The sequence below is a fragment of the Symphalangus syndactylus genome, chromosome 14 (genome assembly GCF_028878055.3).
Source record: "Symphalangus syndactylus isolate Jambi chromosome 14, NHGRI_mSymSyn1-v2.1_pri, whole genome shotgun sequence".
NCBI classification, from domain to species: domain Eukaryota; kingdom Metazoa; phylum Chordata; class Mammalia; order Primates; family Hylobatidae; genus Symphalangus; species Symphalangus syndactylus.
The window spans coordinates 108503237-108522173 of NC_072436.2; the positions used below are offsets into that span (position 1 = coordinate 108503237).

At 41.0% G+C, this 18937-nt stretch overlaps 1 protein-coding gene across 24 annotated transcripts in view; it reads right to left on the reverse strand.

Annotated features, from left to right (window-relative positions):
• Positions 1-18937, reverse strand: part of ATF7IP2 (activating transcription factor 7 interacting protein 2) — a 132221-nt gene that overhangs the window by 29706 nt on the left and 83578 nt on the right. For 23 of the 24 annotated variants that reach the window (XM_063618215.1, XM_063618216.1, XM_063618214.1 and 20 more), the window contains 3 exons: positions 17027-17151; positions 12466-12600; positions 9960-10058 (listed from right to left, as the gene is read on the reverse strand). In XM_063618215.1, coding sequence (XP_063474285.1) covers positions 9960-10058; positions 12466-12600; positions 17027-17151 — 359 coding nt within the window. Of the gene's footprint in view, positions 1-9959; positions 10059-12465; positions 12601-14084; positions 14213-17026; positions 17152-18937 lie in introns of all 24 variants that reach the window. The other variant, XM_063618227.1, reaches the window with a different exon arrangement.

Sequence of the window (18937 nt, forward strand, 5' to 3'; positions counted from 1 at the left end):
AATATTAACCTTAAATGTAAATGGGCTAAATGCCCCAATTAAAAGACACAGACTGGAAAATTGGATGAAGAGTCAAGACCCATTGGTGTGCTGTATTCAGGAGATCCATCTCACATGCAAAGACACACATAGGCTCAAAATAAAGGGATGGAGGAAGATCTACCAAGCAAATGGAAAACAAACAAAAAAAAAGCAGGGGTTGCAGTCCTAGTCTCTGATAAAACAGACTTTAAACCAACAATGATCAAAAGAGACAAAGAAGGGCATTACCTAATGGTAAAGGGATCAACGCAACAAGAAGAGCTAACTATCATAAATATATATGCACCCAATACAGAACACCCAGATTCACAAAGCAAGTTGTTAAAGACCTACAAAGAAACTTAAGACTCCCAGACAGTAATAGTGGGAGACTTTAACAACGCACTGTCAATATTAGACAGATCAACGAGACAGAAAGTTAACAAGGATATTCAGGACTAGAACTCAACTCTGGACCAAGTGGACCTAATAGACATCTACAGAACTCTCCACCCCAAATCAATAGAATATACATTCTTCTCAGCACCTCATCATACTTATTCTAAAACTGGCCACATAATTGGAATTAAAACACTCCTCAGCAAATGCAAAAGAATGGAAATCCTAATAGTCTCTCAGACCACAGTGCAATCAAATTAGAAATCAGTATTAAGAAACTCACTCAAAACCACACAACTACAAGGAAACTGAACAACCTGCTCCTGAATGACTACTGGATAAATAACAAAATTAAAGCAGAAATAAAGATGTTCTTTGAAACCAATGGGACCAAATACACAATGTAGCAGAATCTCTGGGACACATTTGAAGCAGTGTTCAGAGGGAAATTAATAGCACTAAATGCCCACAAGAGAAAGCGGGAAAGATCTAAAATCGACACCCTAATATCAAAATTAAAAGAACTAGAGAATCATGAGCAAACAAATTCAAAAGCTAGCAGAAGACAAGAAATAACTCTAAGATCAGAGCAGAACTGAAGGAGACAGAGACATGAAAAACCCTTAAAAACAAACAAACAAACAAAAAACAATGAATCCAGGAGCTGGGTTTTTTTTTTTTAAAGATCCAACAAAATAGACCGCTAGCCAGACAAATAAAGGAGAAAAGATAGAAGAATCAAATAGACACAATAAAAAATCATAAAGGGGCTATCACCACTGATCCCACAGAAATACAGACTACCATCAGAGAATAATATGAACACCTCTATGCAAATAAACTAGAAAATCTAGAAGAAATGTATAAATTCCTGGACACATACACTCTCCCAAGTCTGAAGCAGGAAGAAAATCGAAGTCCTGAAAAGACCAATAACAAGTTCCGAAATTGAGGCAGTAATTAACAGTCTACCAACCAAAAGTCCAGGACCAGATGGATTCACAGCCGAATCCTACCAGAGGTACAAAGAGGAGCTAGTACCATTCCTTCTGAAACCATTCCAAAGAATAGAAAAGGACAGAATCCTCCCTAACTCATTTTATGAGTCCAGCATTATCCTGATACCAAAACCTCGCAGAGACACAATGAAAGAAAATTTCAGGCCAATATCGCTGACGAACATCAATGTGAAAATCCTCAATAAAATACTGGCAAACCGAATCCAGTAGCACATCAAAAAGCTTATCCACCACGATCAAGTTGGCTTCATACCTGGGATGCAGGGCTGGTTCAACATACACAAATCAATAAACTTAATCCATCACATAAACAGAACCAATGACAAAAACCACGTGATTATCTCAATAGATGCGGAAAAGGCCTTTGACAAAATTCAACACCCCTTCATGCTAAAAACTCCCAATAAACTAGGTATTGATGAAACATATCTCAAAATAAGAGCTATTTATGACAAACCCACAGCCAATATCATACTGAATGGGCAGAAACTGGAAGCATTCCCTTTGCAAACTGGCACAAGAGAAGGATGCCCTCTCTCTCACTACTCCTATTCAACATAGTATTGGAAGTTCTGGCCAGGGCAATCAGGCAAGAGAAAGAAATATGGGGTATTCAAATAAGAAGAGAGGAAGTCAAATTGTCTCTGTTTGCAGATAACATGACTGTATATTTAGAAAACCCCATCGTCTCAGCCCCAAATCTCCTTAAGCTGATAAGCAACTTCAGCAAAGTCTCAGGATACAAAATCAATGGCAAAAATCACAAGCATTCCTACATAACAACAACAGAGAACCAAATCATGAGTGAACTCCCATTTGAACTCACAATTGCTACAAAGAGAATACCTAGGAATCCAACTTACAAGGGATGTGAAGGACCTCTTCAAGGAGAACTACAAACCACTGCTCAAAGAAATAAGAGAGGACACAAATAAATGGAAAACATTCCATGCTAATGGATAGGAAGAATCAATACTGTGAAAATGGCCATACTGCCCAAAGTAATTTATAGATTCAATGCTATCCCCACCAAGCTACCATTGACTTTCTTCACAGAATTGGAAAAAAATACTTAAAATTTCATATGGAAACAAAAAAGAGCCCACATAGCCAAGACAGTCCTAAGCAAAAAGTACAAAGCCAGAGGCATCACACTACCTGACTTCAAACTATACTACAAGGCTACAGCAACCAAAACAGCATGGTACTGATACCAAAACAGATATATAGACCAATGGAACAGAACAGAGACCTCAGAAATAACACCACCTATCTACAACCATCTGATCTTTGACAAACCTGACAAAAACAAGCAATGGGGAAAGGATTCCCTATTTAATAAATGGTGTTGGGAAACCTGGTTAGCCATATGCAGAAAACTGAAACTGGACCCCTTCCTTATAACTTATACAAAAATTAAGGTGGATTAAAGACTTAACCACAAGATCTAAAACCATAAAAGCCCTAGAAGAAAACCTAGGTGTTAGGAACATTTTCTCTTGAAAGGATTTCACACCCCTTGTCCTTTGTTCTATTTTATAAGTAATCTTTCCTGCCTTTAACAGGCCCAGGCATGCCTCCATCCACCAAGCTTGCAGCCGACCCACACTACCTCACTTCAAGTTGTTAGGTACAAACAATAAACTTCCTGGTTCTTTGTCCTATTCTAAATGCTAAATCTAGTCAATTGTGATCTGTTTAGATTGTGCGGTCTGACCCCAATTAACAGGGGAGGTGGGGGGAGGCAGGGAGGACACAGAAACAGGAACGGAATTAGGAATAAAAACTCCTGCTTTCCCTTGTTCGGTGTGCTCTTGTGATTGTGACTGATGCAGGCAGCACCCTTCTGCAGAAGTAAATTTACCTTGCTGAGAAGTCTTTCGAGTGTTCGTTTTCTTTGCAACTCCCAGTTCATTTCTAACAATTTGGGGGCCCTGCCTGGGATCCCATTCTCCTCTGGGGAGGGGTCTCCGGTCATCTTCTGGGGGGGGGATGCATCCCACTGACTCAGTGCAGTGGCCTCAAAGGCTGGAGACTGAGACTCACCCGTTGTGACAAATAAACCTGGAATCTCAGCAACGCGAGAAGAGAAGGACTACAAATACTGTGGCCACCAGGTAACTATGTGCACAGACCAAGGTAAGAAAACCCGCTGGGGCCGTGAAGTGCTTCCTTGATGGTTGGGATATCTTGGAGGTTGAAAGTGCGTGAATGGTAACAAGCACTACTGCTGTGCGGAGTGAGTGAGTCCAATCTGCAGTTCCGTGGTCAACTCATATGGCTTATGGCGGCCCTTCGGGGGTCCCGTTAGGGTTTTACACTGATCCATCAATGTTAAGAGAGACCTAAATTCCCTCTGGGGAAGTGGCCAGAGAAGACGAAGCAAAAGGAGAAGACTGCAAGAAACCTCCAGTGGTTGGGGGGCGGGTTGAGGCTGTAGGAAAGGAAAGGCAAGAAATCTCCAGTAGGGAACACTGAGCCTCACACAAACTTCCAATAGTCGGGAAGGCAAGAAATTTCCAATAGGGGATATTGAGCCTCACCCCAAAACCCCCAAGATGGGAAATACCCCAAATAAGGTAGGGCATAAAAAGGATAACACTAGCAGCAATAACATTCCCCCTGATAGTCCCCTAGGGCTTATATTAAAATATTGGAAAGATAATGAAAAGACTAAACACAAGAAAAAGCAACAGATGATAAAATATTGTTTCATTTGGACTCAGGAACCAATCCTCGAACCCTCAGTTTTCTGGCCAAAGTTTGGGTCATATGAGGATTGGATTTGTCAGCTTTCAATAGAACATATTAATAGTAAGAGCCCCACCTCCCAAGAGGAAATAGGTTATGCCCTGTGTTGGTGGCAAGGACCTGTACTCCTTCACCCCCTAAAGACTGGAGGGAACAAGTCAAAAACTAACCTTTGGTGGAAAGTTGGTTGTAATCACACCTCGTCAAGTTAGAACCATCTTAAATCAAAAGGCAGGAATGGTGGCTTACTGACTCAAGAATTTTAAAATATGAAGCTATCCTGTTAGAAAGAGATTATTTAACACTATCCACTGATAATTCACTTAACCCAGCAGGTTTCTTGACTGGAGATCCAAATCCAAAGAGACCTGAACATGAGTGTTTAGATTAATTAATTACCATACAAAAGTTAGGCCTAATTTAAGAGAGACCCCTTTCAAAACAGGGCAGCACTTATTTATAGGTGGCTCTTCCTGAGTAACTGAGGGAAAAAGATATAATGGGTACTCAGTAGTCAATCAATGGGGAAGCCCTTGAAGGAGTCAGGAAGACTGCCCAATAATTGGTCTGCCCAAACATGTGAATTGTTTGCATTATATCAAGCCTAAAGCACTTGCAGAACCAAGAAGGGACTATTTATACTGATTCCAAGTATGCTTTCAGGGTAGCTCACACTTTTGGAAAAATTTGGACCAAACAAGGCCTTATTAATAGCAAAGGTCAAGACCTAATTCACAAAGAGTTAATCACCCATGTATTAAATAATCTCCAGGGCCAGGTGCGGTGGCTCACGCCTGTAACCCCAGTGCTTTGGGAGGCCGAGGTGGGCAGATCACCTGAGGTCGGGAGTTTGAGACCAGCCTGACCAACATAAAGAAATCTTGTCTCTACTAAAAATTCAAAAAAATTAGACGGGCACAGTAGCACATGCCTGTAATCCCAGCTACTTGGGAGGCTGAGGCAGGAGAATTGCTTGAACCTGGGAGGCAGAGGTTGATGTGAGCCAAGATCACGCCATTGCACTCCAGCCTGGGCAACAAGAGTGAAACCCTGTCTTAAAAAAAATAAGTAAAATAAATAATCTCCAGCTGCCAGAATAAATAGCTATTGTCCACGTCCCAGGACACCAGAAAAGCCTTTCTTTTGAAAGTCGGGGAAATAACCTTGCAGATCAAATAGCCAAATGAGTGGCTGTTTCCTCTGAGAGGCCTGTTTTTCACTTAACTCCTTGCCTTCCTCCCCCTACCACAGTCCCCATTTTCTCTTCCACTGAAAAAGAAAAATTAATAAAAACAGGGGCTAAAGAAAACTCAGAAGGGAAATGGGTATTATCAGACCAAAGAGAAATGTTATCCAAACCGCTCATGAAGGAGGTATTGTCTCAGCTGCATCAAGGTACCCATTGGTGACCCCAAGCTATGTGTGATGCAGTTCAGAGTTTATAGATATATAGGAATTTATACGCCAGCCAAACAAGTTATATTTAGTTGCTTAATATGTAAGAAAACTAATAAGCAAACTCTAAAAAAATCACCACTTGGGGGAAGACGTCCAGGACTAAGACCATTCCACAGTCCAAACTGATTACACAGAAATACCTCAATCGGTCATCTAAAATACCTACTAGTAATAGCAGATCACCTCACTCACTGGCTAGAAGCTATTCCCTTTTCAAATGCAACTGCTAATAATGTAGTTAAGGCGTTAACTGAAAATATTGTACCCAGGTTTGAAATAATAAAAAATATTGATTCAAATAATGGAACTCGTTTCACTGCAAATATTGTTAAAGGGCTTACTCAAACTCTAGGAATAAATTGGGAATATCATACTCCATGGCATCCACCTTCATCAAGGAAGGTAGAAAAAAATGAACCAAACTTTAAAGAATCATTTAAATTGATTTTGAAAACTTCGTTGCCTTGGACCAAGTGTCTCCCCATTGCCCTGCTCAGAATTTGAACTGCCCCTCAAAAAGACATTACATACTTGGTCTATCTTCTACTTTGTCTTCTTTTAGGACCCAAGGTCTCTTAGCACAAACACTGCCTCTTGAGTTCCCAGTGCATCCATGTCGATCTGGAGATTATGTCCTCATCAAAAGCTGGAAAGAAAACTCGAACCAACCTAGGAGGGACCTTATCTAGTGCTCCTAACCACTGAGACAGCAGTCTGGACCATTAAGAAAGGGTAGACCCATCACACTCAGGTGAAAAAGGCATGACCCCCTTTGGAGTCATAGGTTGTCACTCCTGGGCCAACACCTTCCAAACTAATATTCAAAACAACTTAACCTGTCCAACTTGCTTCCTATTTCTTTCGTTAGCTACCCAGGAACATTTTATTATCAATGTAACCTGATCATCATTTCCTCAAACAATTACATTTGATGCTTGTCTTGTTATGCTCTGTGGGAACCTACAAACCCAAAGGCAACTAGCCTCTTCAAGTAAGTACCTTTGCCCTTGCCCTCTAGAACACACAGAACCCACCCCTAACTCTCACCATTGTGACCATCTAGCATGGTATTTGAAACCATGTAGCTCTTGGGAACATGTTTATTGGACCACTCAGTACCAAGGCTGGACTTTCACGGAAGGTCCCTGTGCCGCCCTAAAGCCTTATTGTAAAAGATTTAAAACAGACTTTAGCAATTGAGACTGGATACCAAGAAGCAAATGCCTGCATGCAATGAATTGAATATTCTGTTTGCACTCTCAACAAAAGCAGTTGTTACGCTTGTGCACACGGTAGGCCAGAGGCCCAGGTTGTCCCCTTTCTACTTGCATAGCCTTCAAATCGACCGGGCGTGGACTGTATGGTAGCTCTCTTCTAGCACCCCACAGCCTGGGGTAATAAGTCATGCCAAGCTCTCTCTCTGCTATACCCTGAAGTCCAGCACCCTGCAGGTCAGTCCCTGAGGGCCACCCAGCTTCCATCTAACGATGCCAATTTTACTTTGTGTCTCTCACGACAGGGAGAAAATTTGGCATTTCTTGGAGACCTAAAGGGATGCAGTGAGCTTAAGCCTTTCTAAGAGCTTACCAATCAGTCTGCCCTTACTTATCCTTGAATGGATGTATGGTGGTACTGTGGTGGACCCTTATTGGACACTCTGCCAAATAACTGGAGTAGTACTTGCGCTCTAATTCAATTGGCCATCCCTTTCACCCTGGCATTCCATCAACCAGAAAAAGGAAAAACACCACCATAAAACAAGAGAGGCCCCTCAAGATCTTTTGATTCTCACGTTTATATAGATGCCACTGGAGTCCCACAGGGGGTACCAGATAAATTTAAAGCACGAAACCAAACAGCTGCAGGGTTCGAATCCTTCTTCTGGTGGGTAACTGTTAGTAAAAACGTGGATTGGATAAATTATATCTACTATACCGAACAACAATTTGTCAATTATACTAAGGATGCCATTAAAGGAACAGCTGAGCAATTAAGGACAAATGGCCTGTGAAAATAGGATGGCACTAGATATGATACTAGCAGAAAAAGATGGAGTCTGAATCATGACAGGAACCCAATGTTGTACCTTCATCTCTAACAATACAGCCCCTCATGGAATAATCACTAAACATCTACAAAGTCTCACCTCCTTATCTAATGAGTTAACCAGGAATTCTGGGGTAAATGACCCCTTTACAGGATGGTTACAAAGGTGGTTTGGTAAATGGAAAGGACTCATGGCTTCTATTTTTACTTCCCTGGCAATTATAGTTAGGGTACTCATTCCCACTGGCTGCTGTATGATACCTTCTATTCATGGATTAGTTCAATAAAACAATAAAACTTATAAAAACAGCCCCTACTAAAATTTTCCTCATTTCTTTTCCACCCTGTTCTGACAAGCTTTTACTTCTAGACAATCAAGAAGAACAGCAAAATCAAGACATGTTAGGTAAGTTTGAAGAAGAAAGTGTATAAATTCAAGAGGGGGAAAATTGTTAGGAACAAAGTTTCTCTTCAAAGGGTTTCACCCTCCTTGTCCTTTATTCTATTTTATAAGTAACCTTTCCCGCCTTTAACACACCCAAGCATGCCTCCATCTACCAAGGCTGTAGCTGACCCACACCACCTTACTTTAAGTTGTTAGGTACAAACAAACTTCCTGGTTCTTTGTCCTACTCTAAATGCTAAATCTAGTCAATTGGGATCAGTTTAGATTGTGCAATCCGACCCCAATTAATGGGGGGAGGACACAGAAACAGGAACGGCATTAGGAATAAAATCCCCTGCTTTCCTTTGTTCAGTATGCTTTTGCGATCGTGACTGATGCAGGCAGCACCTTTCTGCAGAAGTAAATTTGCCTTGCTGAGAAGTCTTTTGTTTGAGTGCTTGTTTTCTTTGCGACTCCAAGCTCTTGTTTCTAACACAGGCAATAACATACAGGACATAGGCATGGGCAAAGACTTCATGACTAAAACACCGAAAGCAACAGCAACAAAAGCCAAAACTGACAAATGGGATCTAATTAAACTAAAGAGATTCTGCACAGCAAAGGAAACTATCATCAGAGTGAACAGGCAACCTACAGAATGGGAGAAAATTTTTGCAATCTATCCATTTGACAAAGGGCTAATATCCAGAATCTATAAAGAACTTAAATTTACAAGAAAACAACAACCCCATCAAAAAGTGGGTGAAGGATATGAACAGACACTTCTCCAAAGAAGACATTTATGCAGCCAACAAACATATGAAAAATAGCTCTTCATCACTGGTCATTACAGAAATGCAAATCAAAACCACAGTAAGATACTAACTCATGCCAGTTAGAATGGTGATCATGAAAAAGTCAGGAAACAACAGATGCTGGAGAGGATGTGGAGAAATAGGAATGCTTTTTATACTGTTGGTGAAAGTGTAAATTAGTTCAACCACTGTGGAAGACAGTGTGGCGATTCCTCAAGGATCTATAGAACCAGAACTACCACATGACCCAGCAATCCCATTATTGGGTATATACCCAAAGGATTACACATCATTCTGCTATAAAGACACATGCACATGTATGTTTATTGCAGCACTATTTACAATAGCAAAGACTTGGAATCAACCCAAATGCCCATCAATGATAGACTGGATAAAGACAATGTGGCACGTATACACCATGGAATACTATGCAGCCAAAAAAAAGGATGAATTCATGTCCTTTGCAGTGACATGGATGAAGCTGAAAACCATCATTCTCAGCAAACTAACACAAGAACAGAAAATCAAACACCACATGTTCTCACTCATAAGTGGGAGTTGAACAATGAGAACAAATGGACATAGGGAGGGGAACATCACACACCAGGGCCTGTCGGGGGGTGGGGGGCTAGGGGAGGGATAGCATTAGGAGAAATACCTAATGTAGATTACAGGTTGATGCGTCCGACAAAGCACCATGGCATGTGTATACCTATGTAATGCAACTGCACATTTTGCTCATGTACCCCAGAACTTAAACTATAATTAAAAATACATAATTTCAACTTTGCTCTATATTTGATACTTTTCATGATAAAATGGGGGTGGGGGAAGCCAATCTTGGCAATCACCAATGCTCTTTCTACTCCCTTTACTACAGAAATACAAGTGGCATGTACTACCTAAGGGTGTCTTCTCTAGAGACAGATTCATGGGAACACTCTAAGTAAAAACTTACTTACCTTTACGCCTTCTGTCCTAGCTTGGAAATATATTCATTTCTTCTAATCAAACCACTTATACGAGTCAAATAGATTATTAAAATTCCTGTGTGTTTATACAAACCTTACAGGCTCCATTACTGGATAACATGTTTGGTTTCAAACAATTCCTTTGAAATAATAATACTGTTTTAATACGTCTTTGAAGTTTTGCTATTTTTGCCTAGAAGAAAAAGAGAAAAAAAGAAATACTAAGCCAGAGTACTATATATCATATAGAGATAGAGGGTAAATTATTTGCCAAAGTAGTTGTGTAAGACCTAGGCATCTACCCAAATGAGAAATTCTAATATATGCAAAAGCTTGAAATCACATTTTATGCTTGTATAATATATATATAATTTTTTTTTTTTGAGACAGAGTTTTGCTCTTGTTGCCCAGGCTGGCGTGCAATGGTGCGATCTCGACTCACTGCAACCTCTGCCTCCCGGGTTCAAGCGATTCTCCTGCCTCAGCCTCCTAAGTAGCTGGGATTACACGCATGTGCCATCACACCTGGCTAATTCTGTATTTTTAGTAGCAACGGGGTTTCTCCATGTTGGTCAGGCTGGTTTTGAACTCCTGACCCCAGGATCCACCCGCCTCTGCCTCCCAAAGTGCTGGGATTACAGGCGTCAGCCACCATGCCCAGCCTGTGCTTGTATAATATTAAAGGTAAGGAAGATAAAAATCTCAAACTTCAGCCGGGCGCAGTGGCGCACGCCTGTAATCCCAGCACTTTGGGAAGCCGAGGCGGGCAGATCACTTGAGGTCAGGAGTTTGAGACCAGCCTGACCAATATGCAGAAACCCCATCTCTACTAAGAATACAAAAAATTAGCTGGGTATAGTGGCAGGTGCCTGTAATCCCAGCTACTCCGGAGGCTGAGGCAGGAGACTCGCTTGAATCTGGGAGGCGGAGGTTACAGTGAGCCGAGATCACGCCACTGCACTCCAGTCTGGGCAACAGAGTGAGACTCTGTTTAAAAAAAAAAAAAAAAAAAGGCCGGGGGCGGTGGCTCATGCCTGTAATCCCAGCACTTTGGGAGGCCGAGGCAGGCGGATCACGAGGTCAGTAGATTGAGACCATCATGGCTAACACGGTGAAACCCGTCTCTACTAAAAATACAAAAAATTAGCCAGGCATCGTGGCACGCGCCTGTAGTCCCAGCTACTGGGGAGGCTGAGGAAGGAGACTCGCTTGAACCTGGGAGGTGGAGGTTGCAGTGAGCCGGGATCACGCCACTGCACTCCAGGCTGGGCGACAGAGTGAAACTGTTTTAAAAAAAAACAAAAAAAAAATAAAAAAGGCCGGGGGGCGGTGGCTCCATGCCTGTAATCCCAGCACTTTGGGAGGTCGAGGCAGGTGGATCACGAGGTCAGGAGATGGAGACCATCATGGCTAACACAGTGAAACCTGTCTCTACTAAAACTACAAAAAATTAGCCGGGCATGGTGGCGGGCGCCTGTAGTCCCAGCTACTGGGACTACAGTAGGCTGAGGCAGGAGAATGGCGTGAACCCTGAGGCAGAGCTTGCAGTGAGCCGAGATCGCGCCACTGCACTCCAGCCTGGGCGACACAGCGAGATTCCATCTCAAACAAAACAAAAAACTCAAACTTCTAATTGGTCTACAATAAAATTAATGTGGTTAAAAACATCAATCAGCAAGTAATACTAGAAAAGGAAAACAAAAAGTCCAAAAAAGCTTGAAACAGGTTGTACAAGTTCTAATAAAGGATATATTTAGGTTTAAAAGAAACTACCTATGTAATTTTTTTTTTGAGATGGAGTCTCGCTGTCAGCAAACTGGAGTGCCGTGGTGCAATCTCTGCTCACTGCAATGTCTGCTTCCCTGGTTCAAGCAATTCTCCTGCCTCAGCCTCCCGAGTAGCTGGGACTACAGGGACACACCACCATGCCCAACTAATTTTTGTATTTTTATTAGAGATTGGGTTTCACTATGTTGGCGGTCTCAATCTCTTGACCTTGTGATCTGCCCACCTTGGCCTCCCAAAGTGCTGGGATTACAGGCACGAGCCACCCGGCCGAAACTGCCTAAGTATTAAGCCTGTCAATTGACACAGAATGCCTAACAGTTCTATGAGTATTTCTCAAAAGCCAATATTGCTAAGCTATAATAAATTACATTGCCTATAATATGTTCTTACATTAGGCTAATGGCCAGGAGTCAGGTGTGTCTTCCCTTATTGTTTTCCTTTGCTAATATGAAAAATATCACCAAATTCTTCTTTTTAAAAGGACTCAAATGGGCCAGGTGTGGTGATTCACGCCTGTAGTCCCAGCACTTTGGGAGGCTGAGCCTAGAGAATCACTTGAGCTCAGGAGTTTGAGGGCAGCATGGGCAACATTGTGAAACCTCATCTCTACAAAAAAAAAAAAAAAAAAAACCAAAATTAGCAGGGCCTGGTGGTATGCACCTGTAGTCCCAGCTACTCTGGAGACTGAGGTGGGAGGATTGCTTGAGCCCAGGAGGCAGAGGCTGCAGTGAGCCACCATACTGCAGCCCGGGCAACAGAGCAAAAACACCCCCTACTCCCCTAAAAAAGACTCAAGTGAAATCAAAACTTACCAAGAGTTTATCAGCTATTCCTTCATGTTTATTTCTGCACTCTGTCTTCCCAATGCGTTGGTTCAATTCTTTCAGTTTCTTATCAAATAGTTCATAACTTAGGCTATGGATCTCCTGTTGAATCAAATGTCTGACCTAGAATTTTAAAATAAAAACCAAAACACCCTATGTTTCAAATTTAAAAGCAATTTTACTTTCTACTTAAAAAGCCTTGCTCTTTTCCAGATTTACTGTAACCAATTAAATATTTATATATGTATGTTTATATAACTACACCAGTAAGTTTTATAAAACTTGAATATTAAACTCAGAACACACCCAATATTTAAGTATACTGGACATGTTAGAAATTAAATTTATTCTCATAATGCTAACTTTAGATTCCTATAGTTCCACTTAAATTCCATACTATACATTATAGAAACAATTAAAAGACTATATGCCATTTATATTTTTTAATGTCCATAACTCCTAGTTAGTATTCCATATAAAGGAACTCTACTTATCTGAAAACCAGAGCCTGATGAAAATGGTTGGTTGGTCTGTAGTAGATATAGAACAAATTACACAAGTGCGAGACTTGATATTACCATTAATAAGCTACTTGATCCTTTAGTCAGTCACATTATTTTTGAGCTTCATTTTCCTTGTTGACAAATGAGTAGATAATATAATAAATGTTGAACAAGTGATACTCAAAGGATTTTTATAGGAACATAAGGTAATATGCAAAAGAGCACCATAAAACAAAAAACATTGAATTGATATGAGAGAAATAAATATGTAACATAATCACCATTACTTCCATAATTTTTTTAGGAGGTGCCTTTCTTATTGTTAAAATGGAAATAATATCAATCAATTGGTTAGCTCAGCTAGTTACACCATGCTGCTAAAACTGAAAGAAGCCAACCGGGTGCAGTGGCTCACGCCTGTAATCCCAACACTCTGGGGGGCCGAGGTGGGCAGATCACGAGGTCAGGAGTTGAAGACCAGCCTGACCAACATGGTGAAACCCCGACTCTACTAAAAATACAAAAATTAGCCAGGCATGGTGGCAGGCGACATAGTCTCAGCTACTCGGGAGGCTGAGACAGGAGAACTGCTTGAACCTGGGATGTGGAGGTTGCAGTGAGCCGAGATCGCACCACTGTACTCCAGCCTGGGTGATTGAGCAAGACTCCATCTCAAAAAAAAAAAGGAGGAGGGGAAGCCAAGGACAATCATGTAGTTACCAACGTTATCTGCCATAATGCATGCCATTCTAACAAATTGTAGTAGCTATAATATGAAAAATTAATCAACTTCATTATCTTTTTTTTTTTTTTTTGAAAGCAGACTGGCCCATTTTCAGGGAGAATAATTAATTTCAATGCCCACTGATACAAGCAGCTCTGCTGAGCCATACATTCAGAAACATTCACTGTAGTTTTTTACTCGGTGTGTATCCTCCTGGTAAGCAATTTTCATCACAGTGTAAGTAGTCTTCATTAATATGACCTGTTATGATACATTTAAGGTATTTATAATATTTATATATTTTTTCCTCCAGTATCTTGCTTCATGATGCTCAAAATAGAACACATAGTTCCTATGTTAAACTCTTACATTGATATCACCTGATTATATTCTTTAATTTTGGTCATTCCCAAGGCTCTTCCTTCCTGTTTGCAAGTGTTCTCACTCTTCAACACTGTCTACTTGATCTCTTCTTTAATGCTTCACTAACATTTCTTCCATGGTTTCTCTACATTAGACATGATTGCCATTTTTACTTTCATAACTTTTAAACATGTGAGCAAATGAATGTGCTCAAAATGTATTATTTGAAAAAAAGAGGCTCAGTAACACATACTATTTTTTTTTTTTGAGACAGAGTCTCGCTCTGTTGCTCAGGCTGCAGTGCAGCGGCGTGAGCCCGGCACACTGCAACCTTCACCCACCAGGTTTAAGTTATTCTCCTGCCTCAGCCTCCCTAGTAGCTGAGCCTACAGGCATGCTCCACCATGCCCAGCTAATTTTTATATTTTTAGCCGAGACAGGGTTTCACCCATTGTTGGCCAGGCTGGTCTTGAACTCCTGACCTCAAGTGATCCACCCACCTTGGCCTCCCAAAGTGCTAGGATTATAGGCGTGAGCCACCATGCCCGGCCAATACTATTATTTTTACCGATGACCATTACCTATTACTCATGTGGTTTTATGGATCATCACGTTTGTTAGTTCACTGGCTGGGTTCAATATGTGAAGCTCATACCCACATGAATGTTGGAGGAACAAATCTAAATGTTTTGAACGTGGAAACACCGTTTTGTACAGTGTTTCTCTAACAGTGTTCCTCATCCTTGGTGAGGAAAAATCACATGGGATGGTTGTTAAAAATCAAATTCCTAGGCCCCATCCTTTCCAATCTTTTGGAAAGGAGCCTGGAAAGTTGTCTACTAAACAGTTACTACAAATGATTTTTATCAGGTATGTTTGAGAAAGCAGTAGCCTAAAACAACAGTCTTCAACTATTAGCTCAAGAAACCACAATTTAAACAAGTACTCCTGGTGGTTCACATTGGGACAGGTCCTTAAATTTGATCATTTTTGACTAAGTACCCACCATGGGGTAACTCCTCTTGGTTAGACTATACACTTGTTCTAATTTAATGGTAATGTTCCTTATATAGAAGGAAGACACAATAACCTCCATCAAATACCTCATAAATGTTTTTACCGATGGTAATGTGCCCATCAACAGGGAATCAGATTGAAGTCCTGGCTTCAAAGTGGAGATGGCAGCCAAACTGGCCAAAAGTTTGGAGAAAGTACAAACTTATCTCCAATCTGTGCCAACTTTCTGAGATAGTGGGTAGAGTGAATAACTTAAGACTGTAAAGGAAAAACCCTTCCTCTTCAGTAATTTAACTGGAATTAACCAGGCCATGCTCCTTATGAAACCTCAAAAGGCTAAGAAATGATCACTGTAGGACTCTTTCAGTAGGGGAGAACAATGTCAGAATGACGGGGAGGGCTATCTCATTGAGATTCAAACAAGGTAAACATCTAGATATGGTTTAGAGAGATAACTGTTTGGACAGGAATAAGAAGTGAGGAAAAGCTAGCTATTTAGAGATGGTTATGCACACATCAGAACTTACTTCTGGCTGGGCGCAGTGGCTCACACCTGTAATCCCAGCACTTTGGGAGGCCGAGGCGGGCGGATCACTTGAGATCAGCAGTTCAAGACCAGCCTGGCCAACATGGTAAAACCTGTCTCTACTAAAAATACACACAAAAAGTTAGCTGGGTGTGCTAGTGCACACCTGTAGTCCCAACTACTCAGGAGGTGGAGGTAGCACTGAGCCGAGACTGTGCCATTGCACTCCAGTCTGGGTGACAAAGTGAGACTCTGACTCAAACAAACAAACAAACAAAAACTTACTTCTCACTTCAGCTACTAATTACTGGCAACAAGACACAGCTGGAATCCCCAACCTTCTTCTTGAATAACATGGTCCTAGGGCTAGGATCCATGCTTACCATACTTCTACCCTTTCCCTGCCAACAACAGAACACTTACATATTTTTTATTGTCTCCTTTGGTCTTCGAAGAAAACCAAAAGGTAGACATGGAAAAACTGTTGACTCACCCTTTAAGCTGGTTCTGCGTTAAGTCTTTCCCTTTATTTTCCCTTATTATTAGGTGAAGAATACACATTCATAGTATATGTAACTATGTAATTGTAATGGTCTGTTTTAAAAAATGGTAGTGTTTCTGTTTCTGAAACAGTTTGCAGGGTCGTTTGGATGGGGAAATTTTGGTCCATTACAGCTGGGAGACATTAGTCTACTAGGTAATGATTTGTAGTGGTGGCATTCTAGTGGTAGTGAAATAGGAAAACATGGTCATCAAAACCCGTCCTGAGTATAGCCATTCTACTAGAACTGAAACTAGCTACACTTCAGCTAACAATTGATCACATGTATATTGAGACTGTAGTACAATGAGATAAAATGAGGCCACAATGAAAGCAAGAAGTGTATTTAATGATGCTAGAAACCAAAATGTCAGATAATGTACCATATCCGTTTAAGTTTGGAAAACAGGGCAAGTAAACCTGAATGCAGAGGGACTTTGCAATGGACTTCCAGGTTGTTTGAGTCTTCTCGGTTGTGGTGAGATCTACAAACGGATAGAGCTGCAGATCTAAGAACCCCATGACTAGTACAAGAGATTAGATTGTTTAATAAAGCTGAAGGCCATGCAGTGTCTGACTTACAGACAAATATGAGTGTAATACTGACTGAAAGCCCATTCTCTTTTTGCAACAGGACTCTACCTACACATGATCCCTAGGTTATTCTGCATGAGACCATTTTCAAGAAACCAGAGCTGTTTTGGTAATGTAAATAATTATCTCTCCCCAGTCTGTCTGATAATTTGGCTTTCACACACCAGCTCTGCATCAAGTGAAAGTCGTCTGTATTATGCCACTGTGGGGACCAGATAATTAACTTTTACCATGTTTTACTAATCAAAAGTAAAAGTTTTATTTAAGCCCCAATATTTTACCTGTTCCAGGAATGCTGTCTGCGTTTCCAAACTTACACAAATATTTTCATTAATTTGCTCTGATGTTTTCATGCGTTTAACATTTTCTTCGTTTTCTGAAAACATTCTCTTCTTTTGATAATGGCCTTGAGGAGAGGGAAAGATTAGAAAGATACTTTAAAGAAAAAAACAGCTTCACTGTGGTGGCTCATGTCTGTAATCCCAGCACTCTGGGAGGCTAAGGAGGGAGGGTGGCTTAAGGCTGGGAGTTCAAGACCACCCTGGGCAACATAGTGAAAATTCATCTCCACAAAAAATTTAAAATTAGCTGGGTATGGTGGGGCATGCCTGTAGTCTCAGCTACTCAAGGAGGCTGAGGTGAGAGGATTGCTTGAGGCTGGGAGGTTGAGGCAGCAGTAAGCACCTCGACCACTGCACTCCAGCCTGGGCAACACAGTGAGACCCTGTTTCAAGGAGGAAAAAAGAGAAGGAAATAGGAATTCTCTAATTTAGAGATCCTCTGAGCAAATTGAAAAACTAAAATGTGACATTGCAGCATTTTTTAGAACATTCAATTGCATAAAAACATACCCACAAACTAACTGTAAAAAAAAAAAATGAGTTATCTTACGTAGGGTTCTGGTCTCAGATACTCTGTCCCTCTTTCCCTTTAATCTTACTTAATAATTCAATACACATATACGAACAAAAACTTAACAAATTATGGCATTTAATTCTCTATTTACAGTGACTTAAGTGGTTCTACGTTATTTTACATAAAGGTACTCTTTTTTCATTTTGAGAAGGAGTCTCGCTCTTGTCACCCAGGCTAAAGTGAAGTGGCGTGATCTTGGCTCAATGCAACTTCCGCCCCCCAGGTTCAAGCAATTCTCCTGTCTCAGTCTCCCGAGTAGCTGGGATAATAGCTGCCCACCACCACGCCTGGCTAATTTTTTTTGTATTTTTAGTAGAGACGGGGTTTCGCCATGTTGGCCAGGCTGGTCTTGAACTCCTGACCTCAGGTGATCCACCTGCCTCGACCTCCCAAAGTGCTGGGATTATATTCGTTAGGCACAGTGCCCAGCTTCTTTTTTTTTTCTTTAAGAGACAGGGTCTTGGATCTGTTGCCCAGGCTAGTCTGGATGGCTCAAGTGATCCTCCTGCCTCGGCCTCCCAAAGTGCTGTTAATTACAGGCATGAGCCACCGCACCCAGCCAGTCCTATTATACATATTTTAAATAGATGATACTGTTATTATTTTTAAGCAATTTTAAATTCATCTTGTTAAATGACCATTCTGTAGTCTAGACAACAACACAAAATTTATAGCATTAAATCAGTTTTTTTCTATTTCATTAACGAAATACCCTACTTAAATGAAATTCACTTTTGCTATTTTAATGATGTCGTAACCCAAGGACTTCATTTATTATTTGGGGTGCTTCTCTTTCTCTACGCACACATATACACACATGTGTGAATATATTATCTATCATACTTAGCATGTGATTTACAGGTCAATTCTATAGAAAGAAATAGGGTTGGCTGGGCACAGTGGCTCGCTCCTGTAATCCCAGCACTTTGGGAGGCCAAGGTGGGTGGATCACGAGGTCAGGAGTTCGAGACCAGCATGACCAACATGGTGAAACCCCGTCTCTACTAAAAATACAAAAAATAAATAAAAATTAGCTGGGCGTAGTGGTGCCCACCTGTAATCCCACCTACTCAGGAGCCTGAGGCAGGAGAATCACTTGAACCTGGGAGGTGGGGGTTGCAGTGAGCCAAGATCGCGCCACTGCACTCCAGCCTGAGCGACAGAGCGAGACTCCGTCTCAAAAAAAAAAAAAAAATTGGGTTACCAACAATTTTTAAAATCCACTCTTTCAACTAGCCTCCTTCTTAATCTAATAAAACTTCAAAATAAGAAGTGAT